Source organism: Brassica napus, chromosome A8, assembly GCF_020379485.1.
Source record: "Brassica napus cultivar Da-Ae chromosome A8, Da-Ae, whole genome shotgun sequence".
Taxonomy (NCBI): Eukaryota; Viridiplantae; Streptophyta; class Magnoliopsida; order Brassicales; family Brassicaceae; genus Brassica; species Brassica napus.
Window position 1 is genome coordinate 16,468,390 of NC_063441.1, and position 24,141 is coordinate 16,492,530.

The following is a 24,141-nucleotide window of genomic DNA, read 5'->3' on the forward strand; positions in this document are numbered from 1 at the left end:
GCACGTGACAAAGCTAACTTCGCTTTATAACTCATACTTCCACTTTCAAGTGGACCAACCATTCTCTATGTATGCATATAGTACATAATTTAACTTCCTTCCATGTTATCACATTCTAGTGACACAATTCTATGTTTTTATACCAAAAAAATGGGCGTATGTTTTACGGTTATCTGCTTGTTCAGCTTATCTCGTTAATTCCTTTGTAACAATATGCCATTGCCAGCTCAGCTGTTGTTAACCCATATAAGCATGGCTCTAAAAGAATGAATACTATTTTTAATGGGTATAGTTAATAACTAGATAGCATGTACACTACAAAAGGTCGACGTCTTTATTTCCCAATATGTAAATCACATCTTTCGCATATATTATTATGTCCATTTCCATTTAAATCGAATATTTGAAATGTAGCTAATAAACTCATCCGAGATAAGAACAATGACAACTCATTTACAAATTATAATCATTACCACTACAATCATTCTTGTATGATCATAACATGCTATTTGTAGACCTAATAAATATATTAGATAACACATAATTGTTTGCCTCTTGCCTCTTCTCATCACATGCCATCAATGGATCTATGTGGTGCTGATAGTAACGTATAACCATGACGTCTCATAAAAGGATCCTAACGCAATCAAAAACATAAACTTGCTCATGTGAATTTGTAATTACGTATAAGGTAACATTTTGGACCTATATAGCTCCTTTTCCCTTTCTCTGTATTGTTACCACAATTATACACATCAAGTCAGCTCATATCCATTGATCGGTCCCCAAGTTTTCAATGATTGGTCAATTTTTTCTTCATTTTGATAGCCATTGTGGTCCAATAAGACAAGTAAATAGGGTCCAACTAGGGCTAACGTACGTGGTAAATCGCATGTTCACTATCACTTATGAGCGCATGCAAGTGAAAGTACATGTCAAAACATTACGCCATATATATACACTTGTTTATATTTTCTTTTTGTCAATGACTCAATATATATATACTGTGCTATATACAAAACAAATAGCCTTTTTATCGACAGCATATTTTGTCAAAAACTGTTTGTTTTGTATCATTAGGATTTAGTCAGCCTAAAGAGTGTTTTTGTGTCAGATTTTTTTTTCTGATAAAACATTAAGGTTACAACTAGAATACAACATACATGGTAAGTAGCTTCGTTAAAAATGTACATGCAAACCAAAACTACTTAATTGGTTATACCAATGCAATGTTCTAAACTCAGTATAGTCAGCGCCTAAACGATTTTATTTTTAAAATGGTTACAGATGGCACATTTCCAAAATCAGTATAGACAGCGTTTAAAGACTACTCTTCTATAAAAGGCCTAATCACCATTTAGCAACTTTTTAAAACATTGGAACATATACAATAAAGAAGTTCAAGGTCTCCTAAACCAATACTACTTAATTTGCAAAGGTTCTGTGAGAAGAAATGAACTTCAGAGAATCAAGATCTCATAAACTCTAAACTCTAAATGTGATTTTTTGGCTCGTACCTAAAGTAATCTGTAACAGAGATTCACTATACTTTGCGAGCAAAAGAATAATTGAATATGAATATGATTTTCATACATACAATTTGACTTTGTATTCCACTTTAATAAAGATCAATATGAGACATATTTGGGAATCAAATTTCTAACAGTTGGTTAATATCTCAGCTCCATGTTTGGTTATAAGAATGGTATGCTCGAACTGCGCAGAGAGACTTGCATCTTCTGTTATCACGGTCCAATCATCATCCCACATAACCGGTTTTATGCTTCCTACCGTAAGCATCGGTTCTATGGTGAAGGTTTGATTCAACACCATGCGTCCAGCTTCATTGTTCCCTGTAGAGCAGATGCAAGTTTAGAAAGTATGTGAATGACCACAAAGCAATTCAACAAGAACAAACTTACGGAAGTGAAGAACAACAGGATCAGAATGGAAGACACGTCCAATACCATGGCCTACAAACTGTCTAACAACTCCATACTTATGTTTATCTGCATGATCACTTGATAAAGATATGATTTTTCAATATGAAGTAGATGAATAAACAAATACTAATTGCTCAAAGGGAATCAGTCTCTTACTGAATGGTTTTGCCGATTTTCTTGTACTTTACTCCAGCTCCACATATTGATATCGCTTTGTCTAGAGACTCCTTTGTCACCTACACCACACTCAAAGTCATAAAACTCTCATCAAACTATTATTATAAACCAGAGTTTTCATAGAACTGATTGTACCTGGACTAGCTTTTTAGCTTTCTCGTCGACATCTCCACAGAAGAAAGTAGCTGAAGTATCACCGTTATAACCCTGTAGAGACCAATACAACAAGCATCAGAGAGTAAACCTAGTGAAGGATTGTGAAACACGCAAAAGAAGACAACTTACGTTTAAGTAAACCGTGACATCAATGTTGATTATATCTCCATCCTGCAAAGTTCAAACATGGATACAACATTTTATTAACGATTCACAAGTAAAAGACACTCAAACACACACACAAACACACCTCAAGTGGTCGTGAATCAGGGATGCCATGGCAAATGCATTCACTGACAGAAGTGCAAACACTTTTAGGGAAACCTCCATAGCCAAGTGGAGAAGGATAAGCTCCATTCTCTATAATCATATTTTGAACCGCTTCATCAATCTCATCCGTGGTTACACCTGGCTGTCTCTCAAACCAGAAAACAAAACAAAACTGATGATTGTTCTGTAAGAGTGGGAAAACAATTAAAAGTGTCCGCAAAAAAAAACTTAAAAAAACACACACATTTCTATAAAAACACACTTTTCGGCCAAACCAATAAAACCGCACTCTTCGGCCAAAAATTTAGCACTTTCTCGTCAAAATCGTAAAAACGCATTTTTCCGCCAAAAACACAAAATAGCAAAAATGCATTTTTTTGCCAAAACCACAAAAATGCATGTTCTCGCAAAAACCACAAAAACGCATTTTCCCGCCAAAACCACACTCTTCGGCCAAAAAGGTAAGAACTACTATTAGCCATTTAAAATATAAAAAATGAGTGACATCTATTTTTTTTTATATTTCTGTAATTGTTTTTGTAAAATAGATTGAAGAGATTAGGTGTTCCAAAAAAAAAGTATAATAGATTAAAGACATGTTTTTTATTATGAGAGCGTTCTGAATTGCTTGGCCTGAGTTTCAAGTAACACATTATGTTGCACCTTATAAATCTTCCATTACTAAATTAGCGGTTCAAGTTCTCAGCAAAAGGGTTGAACAAACAAAGCTAAATGAACGAACGTTTAGCAACTTATGTACTTTTTTTTTTAAATACCTTATACTGCAAGCAATTAAATACATCTTACAAAGGAACTAAAAGATCCCTAACAATATATATATTTCTTAACAATTGTTGCTCCCCTTAGGTTAGACCTCTTCAATGAAATCTCCGGAACTCATGGAACCGGTTCGATTCAATCCCTGTTTCTCTAACCAATACGTTATTAGAGCCTTAACCACTTGCCTGAACCTTCTCCTATACGTTGGAAGCTTAGATACGCTCCGTACCATTCCCATCATTCTACAGCACAAAGAAGTAACGTCCAAGTTTCAGAACAGAATCAAAGAAACCATAAGGACTCATCTTTTCTATGTAAGAATCTTTACCTTCTGCTGATTCCTTGAATTTGAGCAGCTCTAAGGTTTTCTTGAGGTAAGTTACCACTATTGTCCCAAGCTTCCATCCTTTGTTCATGGTTTCCAAAGAGAACAACTTTCTCTAAGTACCTAACTTCACTTTCTCCAAGTTTAATCACTCTGATCTGATCTTTCAACACCATAATTGGGTTAAAGAACCAGTCCAAGAACTTGTCCTGGGGTCTATTCAAATGTGTCACTTCAGAGCCATCAAGCAGAAGCACTCCATGAGCACCAGCTTTAATAGATCTAAGCAATGTATGAAGCAAAGCATAAGAAGGAAGGCCGACACTGATAATTGATGATTCGTTTCCATGTCTTCCCTTTAAAGACTCGTATAGATCAGCTGGTGTTAGCACTCCTTGGTCTAATAGTTCTTTGCCTTCCATCTCAAACCACCCCATCATATGCTCCCAAATCTGTTGAAAAAGATCTCAAGTGATGAATGTAAGAACTAATGTGCTAAGTTCAAAATGAAGATTGAGATATACCTGAACCATCCTCACTTCTTGTATTGCTCCTCTAACAGATACAGACCGAACCAGGCTTGGTACTAGCATAGCTGGAGGTTCTACAGAACCTGAACTATTGACTCTGCTAACAGCTGAAGGGTGAACAACCACAGATACTTCACTTGAGAAGGATCCGTTTGTCATTCTATATCTTGGCCTATGTGTAGTAAAGTTTATTGGTGTTAGAAGTATGTATGCAAGAGAAAAAATATGTAATAAAGGGTTGAAAAGAGACATACTTTGGGAAGATAGTTCCTTCTCTAAGGTAAAGCCAATCATTTGTGTACTCATCAAACTCTCCAACCACTGCAATCACATAAGACACTCCTCTTCTAAATGACCTTTCCTGAAACACAACTACAGCTCCATACAACCCGACAAAGATGCTGGCGAAGATGGTCGTCAAGACAAATCCAATGACGATAATAGGCCATAGAAGTATTGTTAAACCAGCAACTGGGATGCAAGCTATCTCAAGGAATGGTCCTTCTCGGTTAATCGCATCTTGAGCTAGTCTGAACCATCCTTTGAACAGAAGGTAAGGGCTTTTGACGACAGCTATTGCAGTGAAAAGAGGGATGTCTATAACTAGTCCTATGATTCCTACAATGATGCATCCAGGAACATGAATCAACCTGCAAGAAGAGACCAGACATCAATACACAAAAATCAGCAAAAAGTAAAACTATATGTTATAATATTGAGCCCCTTTACCTAAGAGTTTGAAGCTCATCTGAGGCAGGGGATTCTCGCAGTTCCTTTAAGTAAAGTGGATAAGAATGGTAACAAAGATCTGCAAAATCGGTAACCACTGTACAACTTCCTTTGATTGTTCCCCAAGTTCCATCCTAATAGTACATAATAAACAGAGTCAAAGTGATATGGTTCACTAAAGAAGTACTCAAGTGAAAGTTATTTTAAAGTACCACAAGACAGTGGAAGAACTTGTTGGACTCAGTGTCTTGTCTGAATGCTTCAAAAGCAGAGATCCATGGAGTGAAGAATCCATAGCCAACACCAACAAGGACACTAACTGCTATACTTAGACCTAACCATATACCAAACAGTGCAGGAAGGGCTACCAAGATTGCTAGTTTCAGAGGGATATCAAATCGGTTTGTCCTGAAATTTGGAAAAAAAAAACACAAAAAGACCATTGTTTATGGAAGTATTCTCATTGAGAAATTTTTTTGCAGGAGAATATGAGAAATAGAGTTGAATATATACTTTGCAACAGTGTAAACAGTCCAAGTAACATGTGCAGGGAACAAACCAAGAATCACTCCAACGTTTCCTGCTATTAATGTTAATCCAGCAATTGGACCAACGATCAAACCTGCATGTATAAGAGAATCCATTATCAATGAGATCAATCATGGAAGCAGAGCAAAACAGAGCTTGAAGACAGAACCAAGAAAGATTGAAACCTTTGAGAGCACCGAGAAAGAAAGCAGAACAGAAAGCAAATATAACATAAGAGATCTTCAGACAGCTTCCGAGGTTATTGACGACAGCCATATAGTCTCATGGAAAGAAAATCTCAGATATTCTTGGGTCAATTTTACAAACTTATAGCTCTGGAAAAGATCAGAGAGAGAGAGAGAGAGAGACGTGTTGTACAAGTCTGCGAATGAGATGATATCAGAAAAGTACAAAGAGGGGTGAAGACAAGAAGAAGACTCAAACCCAAGAACCCGTTTAGAGAAAGAAATAAATGTTCAGAGAAAGTTTGAATTACTTTGGAAATGACATGAAATAATGGAGTAAATTAATTAGGTGATAGGAGAAACTTGTTGGTCATACGTGTGTAAATACGCTATTGGGTTTTGGCAATATATGGTTGCAGGTAATTACAACATGGCGTGCCCAGCAAACTATACTGATTTTGACATCCTTATGCCTATATTTTTAATATATTTCAGCATATATTTTCTTATGTTCTTCACCTTTTGGGGATTTTATATTAAAATAATTGTGTATATTTATAAGAAATGAACTCTTATTATTAATGAAAGAGGATTCATACTCTGTCAAAAGACTCAGAACATTATTTCGTCTGTTAAAACATTATGTAAGTTAATTCTGACATCAAACTTCAAACATATAGAAGTTTCCTGTTTGATAATGAACAATATTAATATCATCTGTTCTTGTATATAGATACCACCACATGCTATAGTTTAATGTTGTTTACCTTTTAAGTTACGGCCGTGTAATTACTGAAAGACTTTGTGTTATGGTCAAAACGATTTAATTATATTCAAAGGCATTGGAGATGGTCTAAGGCTATTGTAATTCGACAAACTCATTTTCAAAGTCAAAACTAAGGAATGTTCTTCTACATGTACGGGCTCTTATATTATTGCTATACAATATACAATTACTAGGATCGGCCCGCCCTACGGGCGGGATATTAGTTAATTTGATATTCACTAAATGCTCGAGTTGAAATTTGTTTTAAGATTCAAAAATTTGGTTATCTTTTATGTCTTACTTATTAGTATGTGGTGGTATAGTTGTTTTTCGATTATTCTTGATTTGGTATTGTATCAAATTAACTAATTGTCCAACTCATAATTATAGATGTACAAATGTGGATTTGTGATAAAGTTTGATGACAATACTGTTTTTTTTTTAATTATTATTCATAGTGGAGTGTGCATGTGTCAAAAAGAGGCCTATAACAATTTTTATGTTTTTGTGTATGAATTTTAAATATATATTATTTTGTATAATGCATACTTGCTCTACAACATTTGCTTGTAGACTAAAAAAATTGTTTTCTATATTTTTAAAAGAGAAAATATTTAGTCTAAAATATAACATGGACATATGTATTGACTATATATAGAAGTTGAGTGTTATTTTAAAATGACATATGTATATAGATTTTTCAACCATTACTTCACTGACACAAAATATTTATAACTGTAAATACCTTCTTTTAAAAGCAAAACTAATAAAAGCGTGTACAACAAATGTATTTTGATATATATTATATGCATCGAGTTATAAAGGTTGGAAACATTGCAAAACTGTTTGGAGCAAAGTTTTTAATTTCACGATCTTCATCTTGACGTCAGTTCAGTGTCGGCCCTGGCCACAAGCAGAAAAAGCTTGGGCTTCCAGCTGACACGATAATAAGTATTTTCGCGGCCACATATTTATAAAAATTGACTTTAGCCTAGTGGTTCTAAGAGAAATTACCAGTGCTAGAGGTGCTGGGTTCAATTAACCCTTAACTACATTCATTTATTTTGGCCCTAAATATAAAATGAGACACGTGTCACTCCCAGAACGCACAAATTGATGACGTGGCTTCACGGGAGAGAGGCGAACATTTCTTTATATATATAGATTATTACAAGTATAAACTATATGACAAATTTTCTTCATTTAGAGTTTTGACCTTCAGAAAGTAGAAAACTGGTCGCAAAATTCAAATGCGATAGTCATATCATAACAGTACTAAATGATCAAGAAGACATTCAAACGGGTATGTTGCAAAAGATGTTATTATCCGTAAATATTTTTGAAGATTTGTACGAATAATTGAATCATTTTAGTCAAGAGTTTGCTGTTTCTGTATTTCAATTCAGGTTAGCAGATAAAATAAAGTTTGAAAATTCTTCAAACGGATCTATACGAATACCAAGTTCTTATAAAAAAGACATCAACTTTGATTATTATCTATTTAAATGAAATTCGTATCAAAATTTCTAGAAATTAATTTATAAATGTAAGCGGTATGGGTACAAGTTAACGCGCAAGCAATAGTTCTACCAAACAAAAGCTATATAGGTCATATGTATATAGCAATCCCTTTATAGAAACTAACACGTATAAAACAAATCAGACAAGATTATAAATTTGATAGTTACATAATAATCACAGTCACATGTCAACTATTGCACAGTTGATTTATTTATGCCTTTATCCAAATGTTCCAAAAGAAAAATTCTTCCGAGATGAATAAAACTGTGGAAACGCAGCGTTATGAACAAAAGTGATCAAGCCAATAGCTAAAAGTGCAGCAGAGAGACAGGCAGCTTATGTGTATCAGCACAAAATATTGATGTCTCTAGAAAGAAAAGTCATGAACATACATTTTGAAGCCCGCTTAGTCAAATAGACAGTCCTTCAGATCGTAGGAGGCATGCATTGTTATAAGATCTCAGAAATCTGCAAAACGAAAGCATATTTTAAGCCAATCATCAAAGATAAAAAAAAAACAGCAGAAAGTTCATGGAATGAATATAATATATACATTGATTGGCATCTCCGCGATGATAATGCCGCTGCTCTCTTCAAGGCTTCTGAGAGTAGTTACTCCACCTCCAACAACCATGTTTATGACAATCCCACCTTTAAAAAGAGAGAAAGTTTCAAAATGTTAAAAAAATAGGCTTCGATGATGATAATGAAGAAAGGAGTTTTGTTTTCACCTGAAGCTAAGCAAGATGTTAAACGCCTAGTATAAGTTTCCTTCTTAGTAGGAAGCTCGTAGTTGATGAGAACTCGCGAGGAAAGAGAAGACTCTCCAGATGAAAGCATGGGAAGACAAACATCAGTCACAACCACCAAATGAGATTTCTTTTCATCTTCTTCTTCTCTGGTTTCACTCTCTTCCAGACCTTCTTCTACTACTGCAGAGTTAAGTTGCTGGTTCCAGTTGATTGTCGCTTGTCGGAATTTATCTAAAACCGAAGCTCGTTCTCTCTCTCCCAGATCACTGTACTGCGCACACACGCAACAGACACTGAATGTGAACATAATCTAGAGGAAGTAACCTAATGTTCAAATTGAACACTACACTAACCACGATGAACAAGTAAGTGAGTCAACAAGAAGGAGCAGTTTGTTGTCGAGTACATTAGATCTCAAATGATACATACAGTTCACAAAGAATCCAGTAGATAAAATAAACCAAATTATACAATCTAATGTCAGATCGAAGACTGATCATTGTGAACAAACAAATGATGCAACAACAAAGTATGTTTCGAATCAATAATGGTGGATTCTCTACAGATACAGAACACTACAGGAAGACGTTCAGTGTGAAACTTAGTCTAGAGGAAGGACAATGTAACATAATCTAATGCTGAAGTGAAGAACAATGATCATGATGAAGCAAGCAAGCAAGTAATTTACAAGGAAGGGTCTTTTGGAATCAAGAACATTAGATTCTCTATGGATACATAATAATACTACGGAATTCAAAATCAAAAACCGAAGAAACCAGCTCTGCTCTGATACCATACAAAACTGTATGAACTTAATCCGTTAAATCATCAATGTTCGTATATATACACTGAGTAAGAAGCTAAAGGAAACTTAAACCAGTGTTGGTTATCACTACAATATAACCGAATTAAACCGGGAGTAGTATACTCAATACCAACCAAAAAAATCAAGAGGTTGACATGTGAAAGCTGAGAAAGGAGAAGAAGAGAGTAGTACCAAAGCAGCAAAGGAGATGTAAGGGAGAGTGGATAAGGAAGAGGAGACGGCGTCGAGTTCATCGCGAGAGCTGCAACACACTACAATGGGAAGCCATGGACGACGTCCTAGCACTCCTAGTAACTCCACTACTGTCTCCTGTGCGTCGAGTTCAAAAATCTGAAATTGTTCTCTTTAATAAATGAAAAATTGGAGAAATACCATTTTGAATAGGGGACGGTCCACGGCGAGGTAGAAATGCAATTGCTGACTGACAAATGAATAATAAGAACACAAAAGAGGAGTTTTTGAGATTCATAAACCTCAGAAAAGAAAACTATGTGGAAGGTGAACCTGGAACGAGAAGGAGATTGAAAAGCTGGAGATTGAGCTTCCATGGACTCCATAACTACTCTTACGATACACGGCGCCCGCTTCGAAACTCAGGTCAGGTCACGACTCAAACAGAGAAGAGAAGCTCTGTTTCTTTTGGTGTCAGTCAACAACCTAAATGACGTCGTTTGGGCGTTTCATATTTGTTTACTTTTTTTCTTTTTTTTTCGGGGCAATTAAATATAAGCAATTTTCTCAAATAAATATTTTTAAAATTTATCACAAAAATAACACTTAACAACATAAATTGATTAAAATAATATTTTTTGTTTTGAAAATTTTAATATTTATTTTTTTATCTTTTAAAATTTGAAACTTTATTCTAAATCTAGATTAGTTAAACTTTGAGTGTTACTTTTTAATAAAATTTATTTAGGTTATTTTTTGAGAAAAAGACTAAGATAACACCAAACCAAGTTTTTGTTCCCAAAATAGCACTCAAGGCTCAAAGTCACAAAAATAGGTTTCATTAAAGAGGTAAATATACACTTATACTCCTTGGGTTAATTAATCCAAACCTTAGGATTTAGAGTTAAGGGGTGAGGTTTTGGAATTAAGGTTTAAAATTTTATAAAAAATAAATATTAAAATAAAAAATAAAAAATTTAAAAACAGTTTCAAAAAGTATTTTAAATTATAAAAAGAAAAATTTGAAAAAAAAATAAAAAAAAAATTCAAAAAAAAAATTTCAAAAAAAAATTATAAAAATTTCGAATCTGAAAACATATAATCTGAAACCAAGGGTATTAGAGATATTTTATCCTTTAATGAATGTCATTTTTGTGACTTTCTCTTTTTAGTGCTATTTTTGAGATATAAACTTCAAAATGTGCTATTATTGACAATTGCCCTTATTTTTTTGTGAAAATAAACTAACTGGAAAAAAAAGGCTAAGGAAATTTCTCATTAAATATCTTTATCTCTTTGATACCTCTCTTTTTCCGCGAAACTTTCTTTCTTTTGCTTTCTCTATCTTTTATCTCTCAGTCTCAGCAACGTTTCTGTGTTAGTATGTGTAACACATAGCCGCCTCGCCTCTTTGTTAATTCTTCCTCCTAGCTCCGAGATCTTGAGCCTCTCTTCATCATCATTCCTTGACTATGGATTCTTATTTTGTTTCCCTTGCTGCTGCTGCTGCAATCAGCTTCTACGCCCTTTTTGGTACAATGTTTTTCAACCGAAAATCAAGACCCCTTCAAAAAAATAAAACAGTGGCTTCTTCTTCTTTATCTCTTTTGGCTCCTCAGTCTTCTTTGCCTCGTAATTGGATACATCATGTCTTTCCAAGCTTCCACGGGGCAGATGTCCGCACAAACTTTCTCAGCCACGTTCTCAAGGAGCTCAAGAGCAAAGCAATCGACCTATTCATTGACAACGATATAGAGAGGAGTAAGTCGATTGGTCCTGAGCTCATAGAAGCTATTAGAGGATCTAGGATTGCTATTCTCTTTTTCTCGAAGAACTACGCATCGTCGACATGGTGCTTGAACGAGTTGGTGGAGATCATGACGTGCAGAGAAGAGTTTGGTCAAACAGTGATTTCTCTATTCTATGAAGTGGATCCAACTCATGTAAAGAAGCAAACTGGTGATTTTGGGAAAGTCTTCAAAAAAACTTGTGTAGGAAAAACGAAGGATGAGATTCAAAGATGGAAACATGCTTTGACGGAAGTGGCTCAAATCGCAGGTTTCCATTCATCCAACTGGTTTGTTCTCTTCATTCAATCTTACCTACTTTTAATCGTTCTAACATATGTTTTGCTTTCTGTACTATTGGTTAACGTTTACTATTAGAGTTTCATTACAATAAAAAAATAATAATTATAACTAATAGTAGAAATGATGTTGTAGAAACTTTAAATCTATGTAGTAATTTTATATATAAACTATAGCTTGACATTGACATGTACGTCCACTCGGATGTTAATTTATTTTTCTTATAAATTGTTGTATGATATTTTTAAATATATAGGTTTTTGTTCATTTTTAAGTTTTTACACATCAGAACCGAACACACCCATAGCTAGAAGGACCTGATTCAAACTCCACCCAAAAATTTATAATACCCGAGTGGAACCTAATTTCAAAATCCTAAAAGCTCGATACCCAAAAAAACCAATATGTACCTGAACGGATACCTGAATACTCATACTTAATTGATTAGATAAAAAAATTAAAAAATTCTTCGTTAATTGTTTTGAATTTTTGTCACGGATAGAGAAAATTTATTCAAACATGGATAACTATTAAAGTTAACACATAAAATAATTGATGTCAAATTATTATGGTGAAGACAATTAATTAAATAGTTAAAAAATGTGCAACATGAATGTAAAAGATATAATAACCACTAAAAATAGGTAAGTTATGTTTTTACTACTATAATAAATATTGTCAAATTATTTGGGAAATAACAATTAATAAAGTATTTAAGATGAATTAAAATAAAGAAATAACAGATCTAATAAATATGTTGAAAATAAGGTTAGCTCGATTTTGTATATAGATATGAGTTACTATGTTTTTTTAATAATTGATTGGTATAAATAAATTAAAATAAACTAAACTGAAAATAAAGGAATATAAAAAAGGTATGTAAATATTTATATATAATTTCATGTATGGAAAATTTTTAGTTACCAAACAGAATTAACAATTGAAATTATATAAGAAAAAAAAGTGAATGGAAATGAGAAAGGTAATCATATGTAACTCATGTCATCATTCAAAACAATAAAAACAGTATATGTAATTTTTTGGATTAGATAATTTAAATGTCGATGATCATCGTGTTCAGGAAAACTGAAGCAAAGATGATTGAAGTTATTGCCATTGATGTTTCTAACAAGTTGAACAATTTCGCACCATCAAGTGATTTCAACGGATTAATTGGGATGGAATCTTACACAACAGAAATGGAACCGTTGTTACAGCTAGATTCGAATGAGGTGAGAAAAATAGGGATCTTGGGTCCACTTGGAATTGGTAAGACAACCATTGCTAGATATCTGTTCAACCAACACTCCCAAGATTTCCAACTGAGCGTCTTTATGGATAATATCAAAAGAAACTACCAGGCAGCAGCAGCTTTTTCCGATGACTATAGTGTGATGTTGGATTTACAAAAGCAGTTTATGTCTCAACTAACCAATGAGGCATGTATTAAGGTTCCACATTTGGGAGTTGTCAAAGACAGGTTGAAAGACAAGAAAGTTCTTGTTGTCCTTGATGATGTGGATCAGTTAATACAACTGGAAGCCATGGCAAAAGAAACTTGTTGGTTTGGTCCTGGGAGTCGGATTATCATCACAACCCAAAATCAAAAGATTTTAAAAGCAAGTGGGATCAACCATATATACAAGGTCAATTTACCATCAAATGATGCAGCCCTTCAAATGTTCTGCATGTATGCTTTTGGTCAGAAAGACCCTAAGGATGGTTTCACAGAGCTTGCTTGTGAAGTTAGGAGTCTTGTAGGTAGACTTCCATTGGGGCTAAGGGTTATGGGATCATATTTTCGGGGAATGTCCGAGCAAGATTGGATAGAGGCACTACCGAGGTTAAGGAGGCACCTTGATCGAGATGGAGAAATTGCCAGCATTTTAGAGTTTAGTTATGATGCCTTACGTGATGAAGATAAAAGTTTATTTCTTCATATAGCCTGCTTTTTCCATTATGAAAAAGTTGATATAGTAGAAGGCTATCTAGAAAAATGTTATTTGGATGTGAGACATGGGCTTCACGTCCTAGCTGAAAAATCTCTCATATCTATAGACTCGGGAAGGACAAATATGTCTAATTTGCTAATCCAACTGGGAAGAAAAATAATGCGAGAACAGTCTGATATTGAGCCTGGAAATCGTCAATTTTTGAATGATGCCATCGATGTTGGTGAAGGGCTCATTTATGATAAAGCCGTAAGTATTGAGATTGGTAATTTCATTGCAGTGCTCTTTACAGATTTGATATTGTTTAATAACTAACCATCTCTATTTATTTATGTTTCATTGGGTTCTTTTATAGGGTATTAGCAGTGTCATTGGAAGAGATCTTGATGAGAAGATAACATGTGCAAGTGAAAGAGCCTTTATAAGATTGTCTAATCTTCAATTCTTAAGAACTAAAAGAGATGGCGTTAATCTGCAAAGTATGAATTTCATATCCCCAAAACTAAGAGTACTAAGTTCCCCGATGTTCCACAGGACATGTTTTCCTTCAAGTTTTAATCCAACGTTTCAAGTCAAGCTAGAGATGCCATTTAGCAAGCTTGAGAAATTGTGGGGGGGAAACTAAAGTAAGTAATATTTTATTTTTGAAAAATAATAGGATATATAACCAATTTTTCTTATGTGTTTCATGCTAACTGAATCAACATGTTGGTGTTGTGTGCTTCCTTTATTTGTCATTACAGCCGCTCAATCTTAAGTGGATGGAGTTGAGTTATTCCAATTGTTTGAAAGAGCTTCCTGATTTCTCAACTGCCACTAATCTATATGAACTGGATCTCACACACAGTTCAAGTCTGGTGAAACTCTCTTCCTCTATTGGAAATGCAATTAATCTCCAAAATTTGAATCTCAGTCATTGCTCAGATCTGGTGGAGATCCCTTCATCTATTATCACTAATCTCAAATCTCTTGATTTCTATGGATACTCAAGTTTGGTGGAGGTTCCCTTCAATATCGAAGAAGTCATTGATTCTATTTACATTAATCTCAGTTATTGCTCAAGTATGGTGGAAGTCCCTTCCTCTACTGAAAATGCAATTAATCTCAAGGAACTGAATCTCAAAGATTGCTCAAGGCTGGTGGAAATCCCTTTCTCTATTGGGAATGCATTTTATCTCCAAAAACTGAATATGAGTTATTGTGCAAGTCTGGTGGAACTCCCTTCCTCTACTGGCAATACAGCTAATTTCGAAGAACAGGACCTCGATCATTGTCGGGTGGAACTCCCTTCATCTATGAGAAAACTTGGTGGATTGTCCGAACTGGAATTAAAGGAATGTTCAAAGTTAGAGGTTCTTCTGGCCAGCATCAACTTGGAATCTCTAGGAGAAGTCAATATCTCAGATTGGTCTTTGTTGAAAAATTATCCTGAGAATTCCACAGACGTTCAAGAGACTGATCCATGGATGGGGAGAATATCTGGTCTACGTAAACTTGTACAAAGCGGGATGGAGAAGCTTGAATCACTCCCACCGCTTCCGGATTCGCTATGGGCACTAGATGCAGAGAATGGTGAGTCCCTAGAGAGACTAGGTAGCTCCTTTAGGAACCCAGATATCCATCTCAGCTTCCTTAACTACTTCAAACTAAATCAAGAAGAGAAAGATCTCATCATCCAGACGCCGAGTAATGAATATGCGGTCTTTCCTGGTGGAGAAATGCCTCAGTGCTTCACTTACCGATCATCTGGGAGTTCATTAACTGTGAAGTTGAATCAAATGCCTATTGGCACATCAACCAAATTCAAGGCTTGCATCTTATGTGCTGGTGAGGACGAAAAGGGCCTTAGAGAATGGGAACGAGCATCTGTCTGTTGTAGCATCACCACGTCAGGAGGGATCGCCCTCAGTTCTTGTCTTAAAACAATAGAACAGTTTTTGCCGGGGAATCTGTACACATTCGAGTTTGAGGTTGAAACAGATGAGGTGACTTCCACTGAGCTTGTTTTTGAGTTCGAGGTTGGCTATGCGGATTTGATCAAAAAGGGCAAAACACTGGAGATAAAAGAATGTGGGATTATGCTGGTAAACATGATTGAGAGCTTCGGAAATGACAACAGTAGCGGAGCAATCAACGGAGCTAGAGAGTCAGCTGACCCCTACCAACTCTTATATTTTATTTAAGGGAAGTTTACTAGAATGACTCAAATTAGTTGTGTAATTACTAGAATGACTCATATTTTTTGAAAATTATTAGAATATTTTTCTGGTCGAAATTGCCCTTGAACATAGTTATAACAAAAAAAAATATTACCAAAATATCCTTATTATTTATCGACGGCAGATTTGTTTTTCAAAAAAATAAATCTGTCGAGTAATAAGTCTGTTTATAAAATCTGTGTAGAAAAATAAATCTACTGTTAGAGTGGTGTCAGACTTTCTTAAAAACGTCAGATTTGTTCACACGACAGAGTTAATTGTCTGATTTAAATGGAAAATAGATTTTAAAGAATATATATGTCGAATGATGTAGCAGACTTGTTATAAACGGTAGATTTATGTGGTCAACTTATTTTCTTATTGACCGATTTATTTTTTATGTTAGACTTACTTTTTTACGACAGATTTTTATATCTGATTTAAAATTGTTGGCAGGCTTTTTGTTTATGTGGTGACAGATTTTTTAATTTATGTTGTAACAGATTTATTGACGAAAATCTGGGTTTATGTAAACCAAACTTAATTAATTTAATATTCAATTTCAATCCGGTTTACATTAATTTCGAATCTGATTTATTTTTAGGTTAATTAAGATCAGAATTAGGTAAATTTTTGATAACTGTCATGATTTCTTTCATCCCTCTTTTCTTGAACGTCTGTTCATGGCTGGTGGAGCTAAACATATGTTCCCACATTTATAGTTTCTTGAACAATCTGTTGTCATCGGAAAAAAAGAACAATCTATTGTCAAAGCCACAAATAAATACTGTGAGGTTTTACAGGAATGAGTTTCTTACCATGCGATTAAAATTATCTTGCTCTTCTGGCAGTCCTCAACAGTGACAAAGTCAAAATCATAAATGGCATAACGACATTCTTCAGCAGAGAGGCGTTCAGCAAAGTCCTTATATGTAAGAATAGGTTCTTGAATTTGACATGTTCTTGAGTTTGTATCAGATACTGCTCTCTTTCAATTCATATTACATATCTATAAAGTTCAGAAGTACTAGTAGTAGTTATCACTATCGATGAACTGATTCACAATATCATGATCAAAGAGACAAGGAATGTGGACAGCAACCAGCTTACTCCTTTTTTAAAAAAATATCATTCTGAGAAAAAAAACATAACAGTGGAGGTGTTTCAAGCAAGAAACCGAACTAACCATGAAAAATCTTTGTAACCTATAAAAATTTGTCTGAAATCACAAAACATAGCTTTTTCAGAAGTAAAATGTTCAGTCAATGGCCAAATCTTCAAGCCTGCATGTTCCTCTTTTTGAGATGAGACTTGGCGACTCTAAGGCCTTTGCTGATCACGCTGTGCCTAGCAAGTGTTGTCTTCTTTAAATCAGGTTTGTAGTAGTTGTCCACTGTCTAAATAGATAAGACAACAAATGACGAATACTGAGAGACAAAGAGTGAAAAAAGAGGAGACATGAAAGAATATATCCCAGAGCCAAGCATAACAAATATATTTCATATAAGAGGTACTCCACAAAGGAGTCCTCTTCTTACGTGTTAGCTTTCTCATCACAGCTCCTAAAACAAAAACTACAATAAAAAAGTATCAATTCAATGCAACATTAGACAAGACTAACCAATATAGAGGATAACCTATAGGCTATAGGCAACCAAACATAACAACGCACAACAATCACTGATTGAAAGAAAAGAGTTATACCTGGTTGGCAACAGCTTTCGCCATCCTGGGGAACTCCTTATTGAGGACAAACTTGTTAACATAGAGCTTAAGCTCGTTTTGTTTATTTGTTTTGGTGGTTCCAAGTACCACACTAGTTCATACAACTTTTAATAAAACAGAGAGTAAATGTTAATTATCAAATACCATAAAATTTAACATCTGAAAGTCAAAGTTTAAATGAAACTGGGAATTAGGGTTCCAAAATTGCAACATGCAATCAATTAATCTATGATAACAACAACTCAAATAGCATAGATTAAAGATTCACAGATTAGAGTGACTTGTAGTTGAAGCCGAATGTGACCGAGGTGAAATCGATTTCGGGTTTGTCAAACAGGAAAGAGACGAAGGTGAGTTAACGTGGAGGATGGCGGAGACAAAGTCGAGTCACTAAGAGGTGACGGAAACAGAGCCGGTGAGAGAAAAGGGAGCGTCGAAGATGGAGTTGACGAGACAACGATGAGAGGTTTCGTCGACATCGGTGGAGAAACGCTACAAACCTAAATTGTTTTTTTTTTCTTTCTTATAATATTAAATATGTTAATTCTTAATTCTTATTAATGGTAAAATCGTAAATTTGCATGCCTCAAGAGTTACTCTAGTAATTTCAAAATTATATGAGTTAATCTAGTCATTTTATGACTAATTAGAGTCATTTTAAGTAATTTCTCTTTATTTAATGTATGCATTTAACTATAATATAGTACTACATTTGATTAGTTGGTTCATTTTTAGTGGCTTTGATGTCTTTGTTAGTTTCGAAGCCTCCAATACTATATCTATTGTTATGAATCTGAAACAAACCTTGAAGATTGAGCAATGTAATGTAAGCATCATAAGCTCCACGTCCACACTGTTATGATCGTAGATCGTAAGTCTCTCTAAACTCCAAATCCTCTGCTTTACTGAACGTATCAAACGAATAAAAAATTCATCATTCTTATATTCATTGCCAAAAATTCGAAAACTCACGCACTGACATTTCAAATCTCGCTAGCTCTCTTCCCTGGAGGAATTAACACATCTTTCTTTTGTCTGGATTTGGTTGCTAAAATGTCTGTCAACGGAAACAAGATGGGGAATATTCCCGCGTTAAAACGTTCACGTGTTTAAGATAAGAATATTCCGGCGATGCAATTTATCTTCTCATTTTATTATTAGAGATCAATACATTTCAAGCTCAACTGCTCAAATACAATATAAATATAATTTTAGGGTAGTGTCATGTGAACGCCATTGGGTTTGGTCCAAGTGCTTGGCAATGTGTATGCATATTCCACCGATTCAACTATTTACTTTTCGCACAAAGAATAATCTAACATGTCTGTACAGGAGGAAACGTCAACGATGACCCGGTCTAAATTCGGGTAGCACATGACATTTATATGCATATACAAATCCACTTGGGTTGATAGATAAATACTATTTGAAAACAAAAAGTAAACTACCTCATTATTAATTTGAAAAACAATTAAGTAAACGATCAACAGTTCCTTGTTGGTATATACAGAGAGTCTCTTTGTTCGTTAATTCTTCCACCTTATTTAGAAAGCTCTGAGATCTTGATTCTCTCTTCATCATACTAGTATGGATTCTTATTTTTCCCTTACCAATCCCAATCTTGTTGCTGCTGCAATAGGCTTCTTGGCGCTCTTGTATACACTATTTTTCTACAGAAAGTCCAGATCCCATCAAGAAAAAAAAACTATGGCTACGTCTTCTTTAACTCTTTTGGCTCCTCGCAATTGGAAATATCATGTTTTCCCAAGCTTCCATGGGGCAGATGTACGCACAAACTTTCTCAGCCACGTTCTCAAGGAGCTCAGAAACAAAGGAATCGACTCTTTCATTGACAATGATATAGAGAGGAGTAAGCTGATTGGTCCTGAGCTCGTAGAAGCTATTAGAGGATCTAGGATTGCGATTGTCTTGCTCTCGAGGAACTATGCTTCTTCGACATGGTGCTTGAACGAGCTGGTGGAGATCATGAAGGGCAGAGAAGAGTTTGGTCAAACAGTAGTGCCTCTTTTCTATGAAGTGGATCCAACTGATGTAAAGAAGCAAACTGGTGATTTTGGGAAAGTCTTGGGAAAAACTTGTAGAGGAAAAGAAAAGGAAGACATCCAAAGGTGGAAACGTGCTTTGACGGAAGTGGCCCAAATCGCAGGTTTCCATTCAGCAAACGGGTTCGTCCTCTTGATTCCCACTTACTCTTAATCTTTCTAACACATCAACGACCTCTATATATTTGTAGCTTTAAAACAACAACCTTAATGAAATTTTATAGTTTTTAGAAAAAATGTGTATGTAAGTACTAAAGTATGTAGTCATCGAAGAAGTGTTGATCATCCACAAGTATGTGCAATTTTTCATGACTATATAACATAACTATTGATCATCCACTTGTTCAGGGAGAATGAAGCAGAGCTGATTGAATATATTGCCACTGATGTTTCGAACAAGTTGAACCTTTCAGCACCATGCAGTGACTTTGACGGCTTAGTTGGGATGGAATCTCGTATGGCAGAAATGAGACAAGTGTTACAGCTAGATTCGGATGAGGTGAGAAAAATAGGGATCTTGGGTCCGCCTGGGATTGGTAAGACCACCATTGCTAGATCTTTATTCAACCGACACTCCCAGGATTTCCAACTAAGTGTCTTTATGGACAATATCAAAAGAAAGTTTGTGATAATGGCTTGTTCCGATGACTACAGTGTGAAGTTGGATTTTCAGAAGCAGTTTATGTCTCAACTAACCAACGAGACGGGTATCAAGATTCCACATTTGGGAGTTGCCAAAGACAGGTTGAAAGACAAGAAAGTTCTTGTCATCCTTGATGATGTGGATCAGTTAGTACAACTAGAAGCCATGGCAAAAGAAACTAGTTGGTTTGGTCCTGGGAGTCGGATTATCATCACAACACAAGATGAAAAGGTTTTAAAAGCGAGTGGGATCGACCATATCCACAGGGTGAATTTACCATCAGATGATGAGGCTCTTCAAATGTTTTGCATGTATGCTTTTGATCAGAAATACCCAAAGGATGGTTTCAAGAAGCTTGCTTGTGAAGTTAGGAATCTTGTAGGTGGACTTCCGTTGGGGTTGAGGGTTATGGGATCCTATTTTCGAGGAATGTCCGAGCAAGATTGGAGAGAAGCACTACCAAGGTTAAAGATTCACCTTGATCGAAATGGAGAAATTTCGAGCATTTTAAAGTTTAGTTATGATGCTTTAAATGATGAAGATAAAAGATTATTTCTTCATATAGCCTGCTTTTTCAGTGGTGAACCAGTTGAAATGGTGGAAAGATGTCTAGAAAAATGTTTTCAGGATGTGAGACAAGGACTTCGTGTCTTATCTGAAAAATCTCTCATATATAGCAAATCAGGATTGATAATGATGTCTACGTTACTATTCCAACTAGGAAGACAAATTGTGCAAAAAGAATCTATTAGCGAACCTGGAAAACGCCAGTTTTTGAATGATGCAATTGATATTGGTGAAGTACTTAGTGATGATAAAGCAGTAAGTTTTGAGATTGGTATTTTCAATGCTGTGCTCTCTAAAATGTGAGTTTATTTAATAACTAACCATCTTCTATTTATATTTTATTGGGTTGTTTTATAGGGTAATAGCAGTGTCATAGGAATAGATCTCGAGTGGAATAAGGACATAACATGGACAAGTGAAAGAGCCTTTGAAAGATTGTCTAATCTTCAATTCATAAGAATCCTCGGCAAAGGCGTTAACCCGCTAAGTATGAACTACATATCCCGAAAACTTAAAGTACTAATTTGGCCGATGTTCCCCATGCCATGTTTTCCTTCAAGATTTAATCCAGAGTTCCTAGTCAACCTATTCGTGCGGAATAGCAATCTTGAGAAACTGTGGGAAGAAAATAAAGTAAGTAATATTTTATTTTTGAAAATAAATGCCTAATTTAGGCTATCTATCCGATTTTCTTATGTGTTTAGTAGTAATTGTGTCAACGTGTTGTTATTGTGTGCTTCATTTATTTGTCATTACAGCCGCTCAAAAATATAAAGTGGATGGATTTGGCTCTTTCAAGAAGATTGAAGGAGCTTCCTGATCTCTCAACTGCCATTAATTTATATTATTTGGATCTCAGCTATTGCTCAAGCCTGGTGAAGCTCCCTTCCTCTATTGGGAATGCAACTAATCTTGAAAAATTGAGTCTCAACTATTGCTCAAGTCTGGTGAAGCTCCCTTCCTCTATTGGGAATGCAATTAATCTCAAAACATTGAGTCTCAAAGGTTGCTCAAGTATGGTGAAACTTCCTTCCTCTATTTGGAATATAGTTAATCTTGAAGAGTTGAATCTCGAAAATTGCTCGAATCTTGTGGAGCTCCCTAGCTTGTTGAGATCGGAAATAGAGAAATGCACCAAGTCAGATTGCTCGAGAGGTAGTGGAAAGATCATCGACCATCTCCCTTTTATAGCGGGCTTACTTCCCAACCCGCAATTCGAAAAGAATAACACCATTACGTATTATGAGAGTTCAACAAACATTGAAGAGCTTGATCCGTGGATAGGGAGAATACTTCGTCTACGTCGACTTGTACTAAGCGGAATGAGGAAGCTGGTATCACTCCCTCAGCTACCGGATTCGTTATTGGAACTAGATGCAGAAAATTGTGAGTCCCTAGAGAGACTACATTGCTCCTTTCCCAATCAAGATATTCGTCTCAACTTTGCAAACTGCTTTCAACTAAATCAAGAAGCAAGAGATCTCATCATCCAGACGCCAACTAATAAATATGCCGTGTTTCCCACTGAAAAAGTGCCTATATGCTTCAGTTACCGATCTTCTGGGAGCTCCTTGACTGTGAAGTTGAATCGATTGCCCGTTGGCAAATCAACCAAATTTAAGGCTTGCATTTTATGTTCTTATGATGAAGAAAATAACTTTGGACTTTGGGAAACCGCATCTGTCTTTTGTACCATCACGTTCGGAGGGAATGCTTCCATTGCTTGTAATAAAAGGGTAGAACGAGTTTTGCCGGGGAATCTGTGCACATTCGAGGTAGAGGTTGAAACAGAGGAGGTCACTTCCACCAAGCTTGTTTTTGATTTTGGGCTCCTCAATTTGGATTTCAAAACATGGAAGATAAAAGGATGCGGGATACTCCAACTCCTGGAGGGCCCTTTTGAAGATTTTGAACCTTCAGATATTGAGCTTGTTCGTGAAGATGATGGTGACGAGAGACTACCTCTTTTGTGATCCTGTCTCATTTTTGATTCCCTAATAAATATTTACTTCTACGTCCTTCAGTTTCTTGAATTGTAGCATATTTAGGGTACTTCTTGAGTATGTAATAAATAGCAAAGTCCCAACTAGTCAATCACGACAGAAATGTCTCATTCATATCAGATCACAAATCCTCAAGATGTTTTTTTTTTTTAAACTCCTCAAGATGTAGCCACTTCTGGAATTGGTCGATATAGAACACAAGAGAAGATTAAGCAATTCATTTTAGCAAATTTTTGAATTTCAACCTCATTATCACCATTCAATTGTATTCTCTCCCTTTTCGATAAACCATTGCAGTTAGTGAACATGCCATGAAGCAGCCTAATTTCACCACAGTTGACTTTACAATGTGTTCTTTGTAATCAAACATTTTTGTTGACCAACATTTACTAGATTTATAATGCTTTTAAATAGCCTGGAAGTTGAAGTTTCAGTCTCTTGTTTTTTATGACAGTAGGAGCTGCTGGTGACGCAAACGGTCGTCTCACATCTTGTCAAATTTAAAGCCTTTGGAGGAAAGAAAAAAGCATAGCCCATTATTTGTGATCTGAATTTAGTATTTTTGATTAGCTTCGTAATGATTCAGTGGATTCATCAGGGAATTTACCGAAATATCTCACATATATTGATGTATCCCTCTTTCAAGAAGAGATTATAGACAAGTTTGTGTTGGTTGATTCGCCGTTCTTGCATTTTCCATCAGCGTCTTTTTTGAGGAAAAAAACTTTTCACCATATCTTATTTCTATAAAAAGGAATCTGGACTCGTTACCAAACATTTTTTTCAGCCAATCCATCGGTTTGATATTTTGTGTAGCTATTTATACAGAGCCAGAAGATACGATCAAAATTTAGCGATTTTCTTTGGTGAGGATTGGATTTCAACGTCACAAAAAATGACTAAATCTTAGCTGTTTCATTTTGTCGTGAATGTTTCTTCGCTGTCATCTTTTGACTTTTATGGAAGATCTATTTGAGTTAATTTTCTTTGCATTTAAAGTTTGTGTTGTTTATCAAAGAGGATAAAAATTTTCCACAACTGGTTGTATTAAAAAAAATTGAATAAATGAAATTAAGTGAGGAAAAAGTTAATAGCTGTATAGTGAAATAAATTTCAAAATACAGCGAAAATAATCGACACATGTACTGTAGAAACATCAATTCCATAACTCTTGTATTTTCCACGAATCTTTTTGATGGAACTTGAAAGATGAGTCTGGTTATTGTATATAATTGCATTTGTTG

At 35.2% G+C, this 24,141-nt stretch overlaps 7 protein-coding genes, 1 long non-coding RNA gene and 1 other non-coding gene across 9 annotated transcripts; 4 read left to right on the forward strand and 5 right to left on the reverse strand.

The window, feature by feature from the left end:
- Window positions 1–1,549: 1,549 nt before the first annotated feature.
- Window positions 1,550–2,646, reverse strand: LOC106359948 (methionine aminopeptidase 1D, chloroplastic/mitochondrial-like). Its single transcript, XM_022690622.2, has 6 exons — window positions 2,527–2,646; window positions 2,406–2,447; window positions 2,256–2,327; window positions 2,100–2,179; window positions 1,923–2,020; window positions 1,550–1,853 (listed from the first exon to the last, which is right to left on the reverse strand). The coding sequence occupies exons 1-6, from the start codon at window positions 2,644–2,646 to the stop codon at window positions 1,660–1,662; spliced, it is 606 nt and encodes a 201-aa protein (XP_022546343.2). The 3' UTR covers window positions 1,550–1,659.
- A 486-nt stretch (window positions 2,647–3,132) lies between these two features.
- Window positions 3,133–6,028, reverse strand: LOC106361421 (uncharacterized membrane protein At3g27390-like). The gene is made up of 8 exons (XM_013801159.3): window positions 5,624–6,028; window positions 5,424–5,532; window positions 5,123–5,318; window positions 4,911–5,044; window positions 4,436–4,831; window positions 4,176–4,353; window positions 3,655–4,103; window positions 3,133–3,568 (listed from the first exon to the last, which is right to left on the reverse strand). The coding sequence occupies exons 1-8, from the start codon at window positions 5,712–5,714 to the stop codon at window positions 3,415–3,417; spliced, it is 1,707 nt and encodes a 568-aa protein (XP_013656613.1). The 5' UTR covers window positions 5,715–6,028; the 3' UTR covers window positions 3,133–3,414.
- Window positions 6,029–8,095: 2,067 nt separating this feature from the next.
- LOC106361420 (eukaryotic initiation factor 4A-I) lies at window positions 8,096–10,184 on the reverse strand. The gene is made up of 6 exons (XM_013801158.3): window positions 9,993–10,184; window positions 9,861–9,909; window positions 9,660–9,797; window positions 8,642–8,933; window positions 8,464–8,561; window positions 8,096–8,378 (listed from the first exon to the last, which is right to left on the reverse strand). The coding sequence occupies exons 1-6, from the start codon at window positions 10,043–10,045 to the stop codon at window positions 8,361–8,363; spliced, it is 648 nt and encodes a 215-aa protein (XP_013656612.2). The 5' UTR covers window positions 10,046–10,184; the 3' UTR covers window positions 8,096–8,360.
- A 614-nt stretch (window positions 10,185–10,798) lies between these two features.
- Window positions 10,799–11,997, forward strand: LOC111198252 (probable disease resistance protein RPP1). The gene has a single exon (XM_022690103.2). The coding sequence runs from the start codon at window positions 11,132–11,134 to the stop codon at window positions 11,822–11,824; it is 693 nt and encodes a 230-aa protein (XP_022545824.1). The 5' UTR covers window positions 10,799–11,131; the 3' UTR covers window positions 11,825–11,997.
- An 807-nt stretch (window positions 11,998–12,804) lies between these two features.
- LOC125576954 (disease resistance protein TAO1-like) lies at window positions 12,805–14,013 on the forward strand. Its single transcript, XM_048737510.1, has one exon. It carries the CDS (start codon window positions 12,805–12,807, stop codon window positions 14,011–14,013), a length of 1,209 nt encoding a protein of 402 aa, XP_048593467.1.
- An 81-nt stretch (window positions 14,014–14,094) lies between these two features.
- On the forward strand, window positions 14,095–15,973 carry LOC106361418 (disease resistance protein TAO1). Its single transcript, XM_022690102.2, has 2 exons — window positions 14,095–14,324; window positions 14,442–15,973. Exon 2 carries the CDS (start codon window positions 14,460–14,462, stop codon window positions 15,879–15,881), a length of 1,422 nt encoding a protein of 473 aa, XP_022545823.2. The 5' UTR covers window positions 14,095–14,324; window positions 14,442–14,459; the 3' UTR covers window positions 15,882–15,973.
- A 1,014-nt stretch (window positions 15,974–16,987) lies between these two features.
- LOC106449072 lies at window positions 16,988–18,494 on the reverse strand. The gene is made up of 2 exons (XR_001289055.3): window positions 17,601–18,494; window positions 16,988–17,293 (listed from the first exon to the last, which is right to left on the reverse strand). It is a non-coding gene; the product is annotated as an uncharacterized LOC106449072 (long non-coding RNA).
- On the reverse strand, window positions 17,365–17,459 carry LOC125577464. Its single transcript, XR_007315879.1, has one exon. It is a non-coding gene; the product is annotated as a small nucleolar RNA R24 (small nucleolar RNA).
- Window positions 18,495–18,673: 179 nt separating the features above from the next.
- On the forward strand, window positions 18,674–23,016 carry LOC106361415 (probable disease resistance protein RPP1). The gene is made up of 4 exons (XM_013801151.3): window positions 18,674–19,807; window positions 20,033–21,149; window positions 21,252–21,527; window positions 21,653–23,016. Exons 1-4 carry the CDS (start codon window positions 19,209–19,211, stop codon window positions 22,865–22,867), a joined length of 3,207 nt encoding a protein of 1,068 aa, XP_013656605.2. The 5' UTR covers window positions 18,674–19,208; the 3' UTR covers window positions 22,868–23,016.
- Window positions 23,017–24,141: the final 1,125 nt, after the last annotated feature.